The 18,264-nt window shown below is 45.7% G+C and overlaps 1 protein-coding gene across 1 annotated transcript in view; it reads right to left on the minus strand.

Moving 5' to 3' along the window:
• The window catches only part of PCCA (propionyl-CoA carboxylase subunit alpha), a 321,041-nt gene extending 310,471 nt beyond the window's left edge, over window positions 1-10,570 (minus strand). Inside the window, exons 1-2 of the mRNA XM_086611055.1 lie at window positions 10,508-10,570; window positions 1,207-1,284 (exon numbers count right to left, since the gene is read on the minus strand). Of these exons, the coding sequence (XP_086467181.1) occupies window positions 1,207-1,284; window positions 10,508-10,570 (141 nt within the window). The remainder of the gene's footprint in view (window positions 1-1,206; window positions 1,285-10,507) is intronic.
• Window positions 10,571-18,264: the final 7,694 nt, after the last annotated feature.

Genomic DNA, 18,264 nt, shown 5'->3' on the forward strand with positions numbered 1-18,264 from the left:
TCTCAGTATCGAGATGTTAAGAATATTTGACATTGATTTTAATTTTCTAATTCTGCAACAAAGACACTAATGCAAAGAGACTGGACTCTTGCTCCTGCTGTTAAAGACAAGTCTCAAGTCCAGTACACTAAAAAAAATTTAAAAAACATCACACACCACTTTGAAGTAACACTTTTTTTTATGTCATTTCCACTAATTAGCTTTAAAAGGTCTGATACGAAAGCATTCCCATTACAAAGACAGTAGAAGAGGCAGTGAAGGGAAAAATCAGAAAAGAGCTTAAACTATCTATAGTAGCCACTGGCTGGAATGACATAGCTCCTAGTTAAGAGAAACCAAGTATCCAATGACATTGTCTATACATAATTATGTCTCTAGAAAAAGAAGAGGACCTTGATTAAGCAAGGACCTTAAGAATACAAATTTCTTCAGAAGACTTCTTTTTAAGCCTCAGTTCTAGGTACATACTGCTTTTCCCTGTTCTCCAATACCCTTTCACTCCTGCTTAATTGCTTCTACACTGGTACATAAGGGCAAGCCTATCAGTCCTGAATTGTCAACATTCTTGCCCTTCAATACTAGCATACCTCCAGCCACATTATTTTTCCAAGCGTGTTACTTTAGAGGCCATGCCAAGACAATCTTCCACAAGAAAAGTTTTTCTTGGCTTGTAACTATAAATTGCATTTGCTGCTGCACAAGTCCCAAGATGAGGATTTACTATTCTCTGCAGGCTTTAAAGGCCCATCTTTATCCAAGCCCTAAAGTTCTCACCTCCATGTCAGGCAATTTAATAATCACGCTGTCGCTATTACATACTTTTGTTTCTATGAAAAGTTTTTGGCTAGTCTAGCTCCCAGATGTTTTAACAGGCCTATACCTCCCACATCATACAAAATATTAACAGTTGTTTCATAATTATAACATGTTCAGGCTAGTATGTAACCTTCCCAAGCTCACGATCACTTATCCAACCTTTTAAGGTATGCACTTGAAGTAGTATCCAATCTCAACAAGTATACTGCAAAATTAACTTCCTTTTTGGTTCAAAAAGAGGAAGAAAAACATGCTTTTAAACCAGTGACTGTACAGGGGTTATACTAGAAGAACTACCATTGCTAGTAGGAACACAGGGGAGAGCTTTAAAAGTCAAACGTCAGCAGCACAGCAAAATGCTAAAGAAAAAGCATGCATCATACTACTTACCTTTTCATTTGGATCATACACAGACGAATACAGTTTATGCGAAGCTATAAGGCACCATCTTGAACACAGTGTTTCACACTGCAGAAGAAAGAAGGAGTTAAACATTTTTCTCCTGCTACAGTATTCCTGTAAGATAAAAACAGTTCATATACTGACATCTTGAGGAAACTCTTCCATATCCTTCCATTCCCCCACCAAGCAGATGAAACCTTATAAAGATCCACACTCTGCCAAGCCCACACCCAAACAGTAACCAAAAACAATTCAGACGCTCTAGATACAAAGTCATTAGCTTAGGTATAAATGATTTTTAATAAATTCTACCAAGTTCTCAAAAGAGCACGCATGCACATGTCCGTACACACTGGGGATGGGGAGAGGCCTTCACTGCTAGGGAGCTGTTGGGAACAGAGAAGGTCATGGACTAGGCCAGCACAGACAGCAAAAGTAGAATAGACTCTGGATACTAGTTTGGCTCCCAGTCTTCTCCACCACAACCTCTGGCAGTGACCTGAGGAAAAGAGGCTTTTTCTCCTTTTCCCCGAGACTTCTTCTATGAACTAACTTCTACAAAGACTTAGCTCCCATAGTTTAACAATTTTGTGTGGTACGTCAGGAAAAGCAGCATACACACACAATTTCAAGGAGAAAATGATAGATGATACAATAGATTTGCAAGTGTATCAAGAAGGAGATTCAGACAGGTACTTCTCAAGCAAGTCAATTCACAACATAATAGCAATTACAGTTAACCATAAACAAAAATAATCAGACAGATAAGTGATCCCACACCAAACTTGCATCAATACAGACAACTCTGGAAGAACTACACTTGCTCACCCAGTTGGAATCAAAAAGACTGTAAAAAGCCTTAATACTGAGCATTGCCTAGTAGGATGCACAAAACAGTAATGACTGGCAACTGCCAGAACTCAGAATCTGTCAGTTCTGTCTGAAACAATTGTTTTCAGAAGCTGCAGAAATCTAGGTAGAAGAAAGCAAAGTCTTTCCTGTGAGAAGACTGAAAAAAGATGAAGATGTACTACACTAGAAAGGAGACCAAAAAATAATGAAGTGTATGTTCATATAAAGAGGTTAAATAGATAATTCAGCTGCACCTTCCACAACAGTAGTGAACATAGAATTTTATCAATTTTTCAGTTGCCTTAAGTTTACTGTAAGCTCATATTGGCTCCAAAGTACCAGTGGCTGGCAGTAACTGGAATGAGAACACTCTCTATACAGCCCTCTAGACTGATTTAGCTTTAAGACCCTTTTCACATTGCATCACAGAAATCAATCCTGGGCTGACTTCTGCTAAGGGCATCATATTTGTAATGCAGTTGTTATTATAATGTTAACATATTTCAATACAAGTCCTGTAATACAAAACTAAAGGAAGCCTTAGAACACACTACCTCATGTAAGCTCAGATAAAGATTCTTAAGTAGGAAGCAGCTACACCTTCACAAACCATTTAGATGCCAATCACTAGTGGCAGACATTGCATACACTATCCCAGATAATCCAGATAAACTCAGTTATTCTAGAACAATTCAGATACACTCAGTTCTTTTGGAACTAAAAAGTCAGTGGAAAGTAACTGTTCCAGCCTGTTTTACGTGCTGGGTTCTCTCCCACTCAAGTTTTTTGTTTTAGTGGCATTTTACCTTCTTTCATTTTTTCCAGTTCACTCTTCAAAACTAAAATCAAGAAGAATAACCTGAAATGAAATTTAATGTGCTAGAATCAAATCTTAAAAACAGCCTTCTTTTATACAGGGATATATTATTCTTCATCTGAGGATGTGACAGTACAAGTCATTCCAGACACTGAAGAGAGAAGATAGTTACGGACCAAATTCCGACAGCTGCAACATCTACCAGCTGGTCATTATCCCATGTGTACAGCAGGACTATTACACCTTCAGTGACTATTGCAATCCAGATCCTGTTGGAGGGAAGACCAAGGATAGCTACAGCAGAAGCAGCAGAGTATACTCTCCTACTCCAGATGAGTCCCTCTTCTCTCAAACGCTATTGGCAGAAGTGCTTGAAGGACCACAAACAGTCTGAAGAAGGCCACATAGGCCACACACACAAAAATTTCCACCAAGTTAATATTAGAAGAAAGTGCTTGTTAAGGGTCAGCAAGGCTAATTTAAATATTTGCAGTTAGCTGGGGGAAAGGGGCAAGGGAAAAAAAGCTTCTGAACTTTCTTGTGAACACCTTTTATACAAAGCTAGTTTTGAAGGCATATGAGAAGCCAAAAAAGTTATGCCACAGACAGAAACTGGAAGGAAAGGCTACGATGGGAAAATTAGTCAGCATTAAGTTTCAGAATCTTAGCCATATGCTGTCTTGAAAAAAAGCCCTGAATAAACTTTTTATACAGAAAGAGTAAAGTTACCAACCAATTAAAAAAACTGGAAAAGCATTAAACCACACTCAGCTCTGCTTTTACACTACAGAATTGGACAGATTTCACATAAAATCTTGTAATAGCCTAACCTAATTATACATCTATGTTTAAAAACTTAACTACCTCCTCACACACTAGAATCACTTGGAGAAACAGGTTCAGTCCTGAACTGAATACATGCGAGGTGATTTCCTAAAACAAATCAAGGATATTGCTCAACTCAGATGTGAAATTCCAACTCTAATTCACAGTTTTGGAAAGAGGAGGCTGGGGAGTTTTATATGTATCTGCACCAATATACACTAAGGTTTAAGAGCTTGCTTAGTCTAGAATCCACTTCAAGAAAAGTCTCTTTACAGGTCTGCTCCTAGCCACTATGAGCAACTGAATAAGTACTTTAAAATAAATAGACATTTTGTAAAAAATGCACAGCTAGGGCCATAAAGGAACACTGCTAAATTGCCATTTCCAAATCAACAGCTACTCAGGTGTCACTTACCCCTGGGCTCCCAAGCTCCTGCTATAGGTAGGTTCATTAAAAGCTACACCAAAACGTCAAAAGAACTCTAAAACCACCAACCCAGTCAAGACAATCTAACTCTCAACCTACAGTCTTAACTGGCTGCCTCCCTAAAACTACACATGACCTAGGTATTATACCTTACATACAAATTTCCGCAGAACAGAGCCCAGAGAGCTCAGCTTGACCCAGTAATTTTCATATCTTTCAAAACTGGGAGAGCAGCAGAGTCACTGGGTATAACTTATTTTCGTCACGACTTGTTACTTCAATTTGATAAAGCTTTTGACTCCTGAAAGCCCAAGAGCACAGACTATTCACTTATGAGAGCTAAACTCTGGACTTCTGAGTTTGGCTTGGAGTTTCCCACCTCTACTGAACCCTCAAAAAACAGTGTTACTACTGTATTTTGGAAAACCATCCTGCTTTATCTGTTAATTGCACAATAGCCAAACTGAGCTCAAACCTGAATAGCTGTAACAGTTATAACTTTTTATAAATCAAACTACACAGTAATTTGTAGCTTATCATACACTGCTGCTTTGAGGCCTGTCAGAGAACCTGCCTCCCAGGGACCCAGTGCAGCCACAGGAAGCCTCTCCAGGTGGTTTAAGGACACAGTAAGCAAAAGCGAAATAGAAAATTAAGTTATTTAGAGGTGACTTACATGTGTGTTTTTAAAGGTTTGTATGTCCCTCATCAAGGAAAGACTTCCCTGCCACACTGGTCATCTTGTAAACAACTCACTGATACTGAGCTTCCCAGGCAGAAAAATGTCTCAGTGGTGAAGCGGACATGCAGAGTTCCAGATTTCAGGCAGGAAAAGCATCATATACCAACACTTGCTTTAAGAAGTCTAACACGGAAAGGAATGTATATTTTAGCATTACTAGAAAATACAGTAAGCAGTGGCCTATAGTAACAGCTGAAGTAGCATACTTATTTTCACTAGTCATAGATTCGACCTCTTCCTTCTGTCTTTCACTAGCAATCCTACTAAGGTTTTTGCCCTTACACTTTCAGGAATTCCAGTGTAAGACACCACGAGAATAATCGCTTTATATTTGCGGTGTATTTCCCATTAGCTCTAAGCATTCCTGAGTAATGAAAAAAATTTAATTTTTTCCATATTTTGATTACACACAAGCTTCAGGTGTCTGCAAGAACTTTAATCTATAAGACTGAAAATGTAGCTTATTAATACAAGATTGTACAAATCTTGTAAACAGAAAAGCAGAGATAATGCTTCTAAGTTAAAGCAGATATAATGCTTCTAAGTTTTTCCCTCTAATGAAGTATTTTCCCTTCCTTTGTACTCTCTCAGAGAGCACTGAACAGTCAAGCACTCCTAGCTAAGCAGATCCTCCTGAAACCAACTGCAAACAAAGATGTACAAGGTTCTGTAAGGTACACTGTACTATACATAACAGCTCTTTCACTCTAGTTAGGTTTGAGAACCACTGGTAATTCTAAGAGGGGCTGCATCCAAAGAAGTGTGACCAGCAGGTCGAGGGAGGTGATTCTGTCCCTCTATTCAGCTCTTGTGAGACCCCACCTGCAGTACTGCGTTCAGCTCTGAGTCCCCAACACAAGAAGGATATGGAGCTGCTGAAGCCAGTCCAGAGGAGGGCCATGAAGATGATCCGAGGACTGGAGCACCTCTCCTATGAAGATAGGCTGAGAGAGTTGAGGCTGTTCAGCCTGGAGAAGAGAAGGCTCTGGAGTGATCTTACAGCAGCATTCCAGTACTTAAAGGGGGCCTACAGGAAAGCTGGAAAGGGACTTTTTACAAGGGCATGTAGTGATAGAACAAGGCACAATGGCTTTAAACTGGAAGAGGGCAGATTTCAATGAGATATAAGAAAGAAATTTTTTACACTGAGGGTAGTAAGGCACTGGAACAGGTTGCCCAGAGAAGTTGTGGATGCCCCATCCCTGGAAGTGTTCAAGGCCAGGTTGGATGAGGCTTTGAGCAACCTGATCTAGTGGAAGGTGTCCCTGTCCATGGTGGGGCTGGGGGGGTTGGACTAGATGATCTTTGAGGTCCCTTCCAACCCAAACCATTCTATGATTCTAAGAAAATCCATTTTTCACATTCACCAACACAACACAAGCTACAAACAAGGAAACACCCATACACCTAAGGCTAAAAAAAAAATAAATCACTCCTACAACCAACCACCTTCTCCCTTTTGCCAGTCCCAGAAGTTTGTATAGTCATATAGTAAACCAGACCAGGGAATACATCCAGCTGAGAAGATACTCCCAAGGACTGGGAAAAACATGTTCTCAGCTAGATTTCAGTCCAGATTATCCACTTAGATATTCAAGCAGCAGTGCTGGCACAAGTTGGAGGGAGACAGGAGCTCAAAAGGAATAGCCTGTGATCAAGACCCAACAGCTGCAGAAAGCTGGAACAGTTTTTCACAGTAGAAACTTAAACAGCTCCAGCAAGGCTAGTACCTGTGAAACAGATCACAGCACTGTAACAATCCTGCAGGAACCACCAATGCAAGCTTGGGACAAACAAAAAAACCCAAGAAAATTAGAACACATAAATAGTGTTTCAGAAGATGACTGTCTTTTTCTGAGTCAATGTAAGCTTCAATGAATTTTTAACTTTTTCTTCCAAAACTAAAATTCACCCATAGTAGACGGCACAGCATGCTTTGCCTACAGAATCCAAACAGCTACTGCTGGGAGCAAGGAGAAAACCAGAAATCTCTATCTGTGGTCTGCTTTAAGAGTGCTTGTCAGTACTAAAATCTGTAGTTTGCACACTAGAAAAATCACTTAACTCCAGAAGTTTAGAGCTATGTTCATCTCCCCAGATTGATGACTATTTTAACTCCCTTCCCTAATGGCAGATACTAATCTTGCTGTACTGTCAGCCTAATGCTCCTGAGCTCATAAAGAAGGGGAAACACACTTCCTTGGAATACCAGCATGCTAAAAATATTGTCAGAGCAGAGAGCAAGGAGCTCCCACTGTACAGATAACTTCCATTACTTAAAAATGGTGGGTGCATAGACAACAACTTACGAGGGCACAGATGGCAGAGAAACTTTCCATACATTTAGTTCAACAGTCAGAAAATGGAACTATACTGACAAAATCCATATTGACAGATCACTCGATTTTGTGATGTATAGTATTTATCACTTTATTCTATATTAATTATTAATAATAATCAATTATTATTATTAACTCTATATTCCAAGCACAAGTACAGGCTGGGCGGAGAATGGATTGAGAGCAGCCCTGAGGAAAAGGACTTGGGAGTGCTGGTGGATGAGAAGCTCAACATGAGCCGGCAATGTGCGCTGGCAGCCCAGAAAGCCAACCGTATCCTGGGCTGTATCAAAAGTGGGGCCAGCAGCTTGAGGGAAGTGATTCTGCCCCTCTACTCAGCTCTCGTGAGACCCCACCTGGAATACTACGTTCAGCTCTGAAGTCCCCAACATAAGAAGGACACGGAGCTACTGGAACAAGTCCAGAGGAGGGCCACAAAGATGACCTGAGGACTGGAGCACCTCTCCTATGAAGATAGGCTGAGAGAGTTGGGGCTGTTCAGCCTGGAGAAGAGAAGGCTCTGGTGTGATCTTATAGCAGCTTTCCAGTACCTAAAGGGGGCCTACAGGAAAGCTGGAAAGGGACTTTTTACAAGGGCATGTAGTGATAGAACAAGGCACAATGGCTTTAAACTGGAAGAGGGCAGATTTCAATGAGATATAAGGAAGAAATTTTTTACACTGAGGGTAGTAAGGCACTGGAACAGGTTGCCCAGAGAAGTTGTGGATGCCCCATCCCTGGAAGTGTTCAAGGCCAGGTTGGATGAGGCTTTGAGCAACCTGATCTAGTGGAAGGTGTCCCTGTCCATGGCGGGGGGGTTGGAACTAGATGATCTTTAAGGTCCCTTCCAACCCTAACCATTCTATGATTCTATGATTATTTTAGACAGTTTGACAGGTCTCTCAGAAGAGTTTCAAGACTGAAATACCAAAAGCCATCTCATGCTCATTCTGTAACTACAGCCTTCTTTCAATACCAGATTTTCTCACAGTTTGAGAAGTGTAAAGCATTCAAGTAAATTTGTTATATTCTAAACAGAACTCATTGTGCATAAAAGCTAAATAGAAGTGCTAATTACATTAGAAACACAGCAATTAGTGGAATCCCCAGGTCAGTGGTTTTACACCGTCCTTTCTCAGGTCCTTTATTGACTCCCACAGGAGAGGGGCAGAAAAAGTTACGGACAACTGATTAACATTTTTTTTGCAAGAGCTAGTAGCAAGAGCTCCAAGCACATTAAGTCTGAAGATGTCAATTATATTATTTGCCTATGTCAGCAAAATATAAAATAACCCATTAGAGTAATTCCTACGCAAATTTAGTTGATTAAATCTTTTCCAATATACTGATGTCTTGAAGGTGACTTTCATACACAGGTATAAAGGGCTAAAAATCACTTCAGTTACTTAAGTCAGAAGTGCTATTAGGTAGATGTAAAAATATTTTGTTTTACAAAAGTGTCACCAATGTACCATTTCTATAATGTTTACACTGACATTGTCAGGTCATACCCTTGAGATGTTAGAAGGAAGGATACAAAGCACGCCTTTCACAGGGAGGCTCCAAAGGACCGATATCAAAGTCTTCAAACTATGTAGTGGGAAGAGCAGAAGTCTTCCACATCTATATACACATACATGTATACAGCTACCAAAAAATAATGTCTTCAAACAGCAGGAGCCCTCTGTGAATTCCAGATCACTGTCTCAAATCATTCTCAAATTTCTCTTCACTTTTCAAGAAGCTTCTCTCACATACACCTTCACAGCAAGACTAGCTTGCGATGCATATTTCCTGAGAAAAAAAATACTTGTATAAAGTACATCGCATTTTCTTTAACTTTTTCTTAAAATGCCCTGGCCACAAGAACCACCTCTTTTACATGATCCCTAAAAACATGCAAGGAGTTCTTTACAGTATTGTTATTGAGTTACATTTCTAGAGAGAAACCTATCCCCATACCCTCCGGGGTACACGGAGCAAAAATGTTCTGCAAGTTGATCCTCTTTTTTCCACTAGAACTTGCAGAGCTCCATATATATTTTCCTTCTCAGGAAAAAAAAATATATATATATATAAATTCTTCCTATTGTAAGCAATTTTGCACCACTTTTTCCATATACAAACTAGTCATAGCATCATTCAACTGTTATACAACATGGTATAATAATGCTGTTTGTTCTTATCCTGAGTGATCGCCTCTTTCTTTTAACACAATCTCTTGAAGTAACAGAGAAGAAAACAGCAACTGACTCAGTGAAATTACTCCACAGTGTAAGGAATAACTTCTAGAAAGACTTTAAAGTCTTCACCAAAAACATTAGTATAGTTCTGCAATAAGTTTATCGCATTTTCATGAAAAGTAAGAAGAATGAAAACCCACAACAAAGCTTTAAGTGATAGCTGAAAGATCCATAAGTATCTAGGGTAAAGGGAGAGGGGGGAAAGAGACAACACAATTTCACAAAGCAGTAACCTTCTCCTACAAGCTAAGATTTTACCACTAAAAATAGTACAAAACTATACTCTACCCTCGAGATTTGATAAGATCCCATTTAACAGAAAGAGAACAGAAGTAAACAGGGAGTAGCACATAATTTTCTGCTGCTGGAGAAGGTTAAGTTACAAAGAAAAAAAAAAAAACAATAATCACTCCTGGCAAGACACAAACGGCACACACCAAGGAACAGACTCTTGGATGCTGCGAGCCACAGCAGCCGAGCCCAGGGCCCACCCGCAGACCACCGCCCGGCCGGAGGCGCGCCCGCGGCGCAGCCCGCCGGGAGGGGCGGCCAGCCGGTTCCCCGCTGCCTGCCGCAGCCACCAGCCCAGGGCGCCCAAGCTGGCACCGACCCCGCGGGAGCCGGCGGAGGGGCAGCACTCCTTCCCCTTCCACCCGACAACCTGCTGGTGCCGCAGCATCGCGGCCGCACACAGGCGCTCCCCAGCGGCCCCTCACCCAGCCAGAGGGGCACCCCCGGCACCCCCAACCGCTCAAATGGGGACGCTGCCTTCCGCAGCCCTCCTCAGGAAGGACACGACTCGACCCGCCCCGACCCTCCCCCGGCCCCACACGCGGGGGACAGCACCCTCCCAGCCACCCCATCCGCAGCCCCTCGCGGGCGAGGGGGACCCGCCCCGGTCCCTCCCACAGGGGCACCCCCAACCGCACCGGCGCGCGGCCCCACAGCTCAGCGCCGAGCACCGCGCAGGGAACGAGGGCCAGGGAGGAGCCCACGCTCCCAGACCTCCTCGGCCGGGCCTCCCGCCTCCAACGCGGCCCTCACCTTCAGCAGCACCCGGAGACCCCGACGGCCGCCCGCAGCCCCCCAACTCAGCGCCGCCGCCATGTCTGCCGCTGCGGCCCCCGCTGCCCCGCCGCCCTTTCACCCGCGGCGGCGGAGGGCCGGGCCGCCCGCAGCCAATCCGAGCAGCCGCCGCGGGCGCGAGGGAGCAAGCGCGGCCGCCGGCCGGGGCGGGAGCGGGGAGGGGCTCGCGGGTCGCGGCAGCCGCCGGCGGGTGCCGTGCGTGCCGCGGGGCGGGCGCGCCTGCGGGCGCGCCTGCGGTCGTACCTGCCCCGGTCGTACCTGCCCCCGGGTGCGTGCAGCGGGGTGCGCGTTTGCGGCCGCCGCCGGGTGCGCGCAGCAGGGTTTGCGGTTGTGCGTGCCCCCGGAGCACCTCGGGGATCGCGTTTGTGCGCGCCCCCGGGGCGTGTGCCTCGGGGGCTGCGCGCTTCTGCGGGTGTCTGTCCCGCACGGTTGTGTGTGCGCGCACCTCTCCTCCTCTCGCACGCGTGTGCATGCCTTTGTAGCCGATAGCGTAAGTGCGGGCTTGCGTGTGGAGCTGGGCTCTGTCTGTGGGTGACGGTATAAGGGCTTTCCCCTGCGCGTGCACATGTATATAGGGCTGGCTGCACCTACGCATCTGCTAAGAGTTACAGCAGCGCAGAGCCAGGATTCATCCACCCTCCGGCTTGCCCCGGAGTAAAGGTGACAGGTGTAACTGTTTCAGCAGACCTTGAGCCAAGCTCCTGTGCTATGAAGTGCGAGGGAGGCTGGCACGAGGAGTGACAGGAGAGGGACGCTGCTAATCCTCTAATTCCCATCATCCACAGGAACCACTTACTGCTCGGCTCCCTGGCACACGATACTCCGGGTCAGCCTCTTCCGAAACGACCTGTGCAGCTGGGCTCGTGTTCTCTGCTGCAGGTATCCTGGATCTCAGCTGCTGGAGGTCACAGAGGGATGCCGATCCCCCAGTAAACTGTCATCCCTGGAAATGCTATGAGAGTTTTACCGTGAGGAGAGTGCATAAGGAGCATCACCATGACCATCTCGGACTTTTGTTGAAATACAACAGAGGCATAAAGCTGCCTGCAGCACTGAACTGTAGAAAAGATGTGACCCAAGATGTTCACATCAGTCTTCACAAGGCAAAGGAACCACATTTTTTTCTTTAAACTGTTATTAAAACAGTGGTAATGTGGGAAAGGAGTCAGTGAACCTGAGCCTCCTCTTTATCCTCTCTAGAGTGGTGGAGCAAGACTACGGTTCCTGAAGCTGAAAGACAATGATTCTTAGCTGAGGAAAGGGAGTATGTCATAGGCAGTTTGCAATTCACCCAAGACATGCTTTGCCATGAGATCCCAATAGGGCTAGAACACAGCAAAAAAATGACATCCATAGGGAGAATGTATGTAGGCGATATAGGTAGTTATATTAGGAATAAATCCCTCAGACTTCAGACAAAAGCTAGGTCCTCAAGCAGGATAAGAGGACATTTCCTGTACAGTCAGATGATTGCGTAACTGCAGTAACCATCGTTGAGAGGTTTTACCAGAGCACGTCATCCCTCAGCTCACACATTACATCAACCCTTACACTTTTATCCCGTACCTTTGTAGTCCTCGGTAAATTCTCTTGGGCTTTACGTACTGATTTTTTTCAGTACACATGGAGAGTCTTGGAAGAAAAAGAGACCAAGAGGAGAAGGGAGGTACAGACCTCATTGTCCTTTGCCGCAGGCTCTGCATTAGCTAGATCAGATGCACAGAGATACACACCGCAGCATCATGTTATTGTGTTAGAACAATACCCTGAAGCGCTTGACGTCAGTTCCTCCTGCATGCATAAAGCAAACAGTCACATGGCATCACCCAGCTGTTTTCTTTTCCCCTACAGAAGAGATTCTGTTTGCAGGCCCTGGTTGAGGGATCGGCAGCCACCTACGGAGGCACATGAAAGGAGGCCCCCCACAGCTGCAAAGGGAAACTGGCTGGGATTACACAGAGGCACCGCAGCAAAGAGGAACTTCGCAGGCAGCTGGGTGCATAAAGAGCTCCATACAGCGAAAAACGGCCGAACGCAAGCCTGTTTCCCGGTGAAGCTAAGGAGAAACCCCTCACATACGGGAGAGAGTGGGGGGGAAAAACCTCAAGAACGTGGATCTTTTCCCACTTGCACATGAAGTTTTCTGCTTTTAGCATGATTCGATTTTGACTGACAGATTTTATGAACGGTCTTTTTGCCTGATCTAAATTGAAGTGAGTTCTGCGCATGAAAGGTAAAATTTCGTTTCCATAAGAAAATTAAGATATCTAATGGATCAAGATTATACACAGTTGCTGTTGAACATTTCAAAAACCAAAGAGAGGTTAGCATACATCACCATTGCTGAAGAAACTGTAGATGTACCAAAAAATAATCACAAAAATAAAGTGGCTAAAACAATTAAAGGATATATGAGTTGGATAAAGACAAAGACCCTAGTTCTGCATGGCTGTAAGCACATTTGTACTGCCGTAACTCTCAGTATACGCTGCTGTCTGTTACTAAAGCTACTAATACGCACAAAGTTAAGCATGTTTATAAGAGACTGGAATACTGGGCAATTTATTCTTTCATTATTTTGAAGGGATCATGGGGAACTGTAGCTTTTGACGCTGAGATTTTCCTCAATCCCTTCTTTACAGTAGAAAGTTACCTTCGTCTCCTAACATAACTTCAAATCCAGACAGGAATCACAAATTGTTGTATCATTACCTAACTTTTAACCTGTGACCTAGGGAGAAAACTGGAGTAATTGTAATCCTTCTGCCTTTATCTAATAAGGAATATATTGTATCAGGTTTATAGAACATGAAATGCATTATGCACAAAAGCCTGTGACTGAAGAACTCAAAGCTGGAAAAACTCTTTGAAGTATCTGTTCTATATTCTGTAAACAGCCTTTGCTTCTATCAGCATTCTGCTCAACACACTGTGAGAAACAGAAATTCAGCCTTGGAGTCAGCCAAGTCAATATCTCCATACATCTCTCTACTAGGTACCTACAGAAAAATCTTGACTGTGAGGAAGGATCCTTCATGCCACATTCACCTAAGAGAGTCAAGAGTCAGAGGCTGGGGAGTCATCAAGCACCCCAGAGAATCCCTCAAGTCCAAAGCAGCCACGGACACTGAGGAGCCAGGATGGGGTCCCAGATACCAGCTTCCTACTCCTCTGGGGCACCTTGATTTCAACCCCAGGCCCAGCTGCCCAGACTTTGGGGTTCATCAGGACTCCTCAGGGATGGCAGGAACACCCTTCTCCTTCCAGAGCTCCTCGGGGGTGACCCTACCTCACACACACACACTTCAAGGGTGGCTTGATCCCTACCTTGGCCTCTTGGCCTCAGGGAGTGGTTTGAACACACGTGACCTCAGTTTCTGTGGGGGGTTGCTAGTCACTTCTACCCCGTCTACCCAGGCTTCTAGGCTCCTGAGAGCAAGCTTGAGTCTCTCCCAGTCTCTGGGACTCCTCCAGGGCTTCCTGAGCCCCCTGCCCTGGCCTCTCCAGGATAGCCCAAAGTCCTCTCGGCCATCAGGGCTTCTCAAGGGGGGCATGCACCTCCCACTCAGTGTCATTTCCTGCCTCAGCCGTCAGGTCTCCTGAGGAAAGTCCTGAACCTCCCTGGCTTCAGGAGCTCCTCAGGGGCAACCAAAGCACCCCTGGCCCATTCTTGGCAGGGCTTGACCCCATTGTCTACCTGGCTTCAGGGGTGGCTTAATCCTCAAGGCAGGTTGGCTTGCTCTGGGACATTGTGATCTCCTTGGCCACCCAGGAACAACCTGACCCTCTGCAATCACACAGCCTTCGAGGCTGCTTTGGAACAGCCTGGACCACCCCAGCTGTTGGGGCTGCTCATGGAGGGCTTGAAATCCCCAGGCCTCTGTGGTTTCGCATAGACGCTACCTCAGCCCCTCTGACCACCAGCCTCCAGGGTTTCTCAGGGTGGTCCAAGTCCTCGCCCCAGCTTCCTAGGCTGCTCAGGGACATCCTGAACCACTGGCTTCATGGGTGCCTTGATTCTCATCCTGGAGAAGCCTGCTCTGAGATACCTTGATTTCACCTCTGCCCAGCCATACTGGCTCCACCAGGGGGGCTGGATTCCCCTCCCCAACTGGCCTCCAGGGTGACCTCCAGCCTTTGAGGTCTCCTCAGGGAAGGTCTGGGCCTTCACCCACCCCAGTATGGCCTCGGGGGTGATTTGATCCCTTTCCCACTCTCAAAGGCTGCTCTAGGAACCCCTGTTCTCATCCCTCAAGACCTGCTCTCAGCCAAAGGACTATTCAGGGATGGTTTGATTGTCCTGCCCTTGCCCAGCCTCACTGACGGCTTCAGTCTCATCCCTGCTTCCTGCTGTTGGTCATCCAAAATCCACCCTTTCACAGGACATCCAGTCCCTAGGGCTCTTTGGGTGCAGCCTGAAGTGCCTCCAGCCACCACAGAGGAGCCCCAGAGCCCAGGAAAGGATGACTCAGGGAGCCCTTACCACCAGGGCAGAGTCCTGCAGGATCTGAGAAGGGTAGGCAGACCTGAGTGCTGGTATCAAGGTCTGTCGGCAGTCCCAGTCTGTTGAAGGTAAGGTGATGACTCAGGTCTAGGTCTATCCTTGAACTCCTGTCAGGGGAAAGCAACCAGAGACAGGGCTGGAGACAAGGCCGTAACAGTAGACCAAGATCCAGCCAGGAGAGAGGAACAGAGATACGACAGGAGAGAGGCACACCTCCAGTAACGTAGCTGAAGGCTCAGGCCTGAGCTTAAATGGATGTCCCAGGCCATGGGCAGAGAATGCGGGTGGAGGCCCCAGGTGAGGCTGGTCAGGGCTATTAAGACCTATGGATGCGCTCAGTGCCCCAATACTCTGGCAAAGTTGCTTGCTGCAACACAGGTTTGGTTGGGAAACATGCAGAGGCTCCCACTAGCAGAGTGAGAGTCCCTTTGCCTTGAGGATCATGTCTGGCTTCTTCTAGTCTGACAATTTGGATCAGAAATAACTTTAAACTTTTGCATTTAACGTCCTCAAGACGTTAAGAGCCTGTTGACAGAAGCACAACATGAAAACCAGGAGTTAAGCCCTGCCTGCCTCAGAGCTAGCTGGCGTCTGCAGACTCTTGGGTGGAGGCTGGGAAGCAGAGAGACTTGCAGAACATTTCAAGCAGCTCATGAGACACAGCTCTAAATGGCAGCAGTTATCAAAGAGGGCACGTGCATATTTTGGGAAGGCATCACACTTGGCTGTGATGAAGTGATACTGCTTAATGAAATTTCTTATGGGATTAGCACAGGAATCACAACTGCTTTGACACTACAGGGTGATGTCTCTGTGGGAATTGTGTTTTTCCTGTGTTTTCACGGGCTGAAGGTTTCTGCAGAACTGTATCAAAGTGGCAGAGATCCAGACAACTGGTGAGAGCTCTTCAAGGAGGAAAAGGATGAGAATGTGACATTCACAGAGCAAGTGCAAAAAGAACCCAAAAATGTATTCTATTGTAGCCTGGAGGTAAATAGAACCCCAAAGAAATACTGAGAAAGACTTATGGGCTGGGGAGGATTCAGACTGCACCAATGTAAAGGTCTTACTTCCTCATCAAGAGCCTTGGAGACAAGAGTGTTACAGAACCAGATAAGCATGATGGCTCCACAGGTCTGAGCAAATATAAACTCACACTGTTGTTCACCCCACTGCACGGAAATTAGCTATGGCTTGGAGCCTTGCTGATGAAATCCTGGAGTTGTCACACTTGTAGGACCAAGGAGGTGTTAGAGCAATCGCACGATCACTAGGACTGCTGCTCAGCACCTGAGTGATGCCTCCAGAGAGTCTGCATGACTGGAGAGTCATCTGTCCAGGAACTGGGGAAGTGACTTCTAATATCAGGGACGTCTGGAGCACTTGCTGTGTCCGAAATGCATTGAAGAACATCAGTACATGGACAAAAATTTTGCTGAGCCTCTTCTCTGTGGCGTTGTTCACGTGGAGTGACAATGGGCTTGACTAGTAGTTTGAAATTTACTGCCTGCTTGTAATGTGAATACAGTTTTAAATAGCTTTGGGTCCTTTCTAAGGCATTAAAAGCAACCCCAAAGATTAAAAACAAATTTGTAATTCCTTTGATTAAAAAAAATCCAACATGTTGTCAGGACTAACAAAGGTTTGCGCAATGGCTGTCTGGGCTGTCAAGCCCTAACAGACTCTTGGTGAATTCCTGCTGTAGTGTTTATTGCCTGGAGGTTCACTGCTCAGTAAACAGAATGGTACATTTACATTTAAGATTGCTTTTAGAATTTGCTATTCCTGGGCATAGACAAGGTAAAAGAGATGATGGAGTTCCTTAAAAGAGGCAAAAAGTTCAGCAAGGCTAAATCATTTCTTTGGATTCCAGCCACAGCATGAAAGCTCGAGGCAGAGAGAGGCAAGTTGGCTTGATGGAGAGGAAGAGAAGCTTTCTTCGTGGGTACATAGGGCAGCCACCCCCCTGAGTACAAAGATGGAAATGAAACACCAAGGGAGGAAAAGAGAACAGGCCTGAGAGAAAGTATTTGCTCAGATCTGTTCCTGATGGTGGCATTCGGAACTGGCAATAGAAACAATCTCCAGTGTGTCACATCTTATCTTGCTGTAACAGCAAAGACATATGTCCTTACCCATCTCCTGGTTTCTGCTGGAAGCAGAAAAATTTCAAACTTGTGAAAAGGAGTTCAAGGAGGCTGAATCTCAAGGTCAAGCAGCTCGTTCATTTAGTCACAGCTCTCTCACAAAAAGGGGTCTCAATTGTGTGGAGTGTTCCATCCCATTTTCCTCAGAATGATCAATATCTTCTCTACGTGGCATGACATATGACACATGGGAGATAATTCTCATATCCACCATGAGGATACTCCTGGCTGGTACTCTCTTGCTTGTAAAGGCTATTTAAGCCCCCTAAGTTTTTACAGTTTTGTTCTAGTATCAGTTTCTCAATGCTCATGATTTCTTATTCCTCCTTGGATCCAGTGATGACAAGGGAGGACAATGGATTCACCACATGGTGCTAGAAAGTGCTGGATTTTGGTAGTTCAAAGAGTGATGGAGTTACAAAGATCAACTTTTGAGGCATTGATTTCAGGAGCCCCTGAGCACAAATAACATGTGGAACTCTTGAGGGAAGAGGACCACAACCACAGCTTGTTCTCTCTCTGCTGTCTCTGAGGGAAACAGAGAGTTGTTACCCATTCAGTCCATGGCTCAGAGGGGTGACAGAGGAAGGCTGTGCTGGGATCCGGGGTCCTAATTGTCCTGGTCAGCCTCACCATACCCATACCGTCAGCCCGTGAACTCCATTTCTGTTCAGGTCTGGGTCATCAGGCCTGATCTGAGCTGTCTTTCTGAACTATTGTTCAGGTTTTCTGGTTTGACCTCAGATCCAGCTGTGTTGAGTTTGTGCGGTGGGGTTGTGGTAGTGGGGAAGGGGCTACAGGGGCAGCTCCTGTGAGAAGCTGCTGGCAGCTTCCCCAGCTCCACGTTGGACCCATCTCTGGCCAAGGCTGAGCCCATCGGTGCCTCCATGAGTAACGTATTTAAGAATGGACAAAGAAACCCACGCCATGTGGGGCCTGCAGTGAAGAGAGCCGGGGGCAGGAGATGGCTGTCAGCGCTGGGGCCACTCAGCCCCCCCTCACCTCACCTGGTGGAGGGGGCGGCTGCCACAGCCTGCAGCCCACTGGGCCAAGTTCGTCCTGCC

Source organism: Tauraco erythrolophus, chromosome 1, assembly GCF_009769465.1.
Source record: "Tauraco erythrolophus isolate bTauEry1 chromosome 1, bTauEry1.pri, whole genome shotgun sequence".
Lineage (NCBI taxonomy): Eukaryota > Metazoa > Chordata > Aves > Musophagiformes > Musophagidae > Tauraco > Tauraco erythrolophus.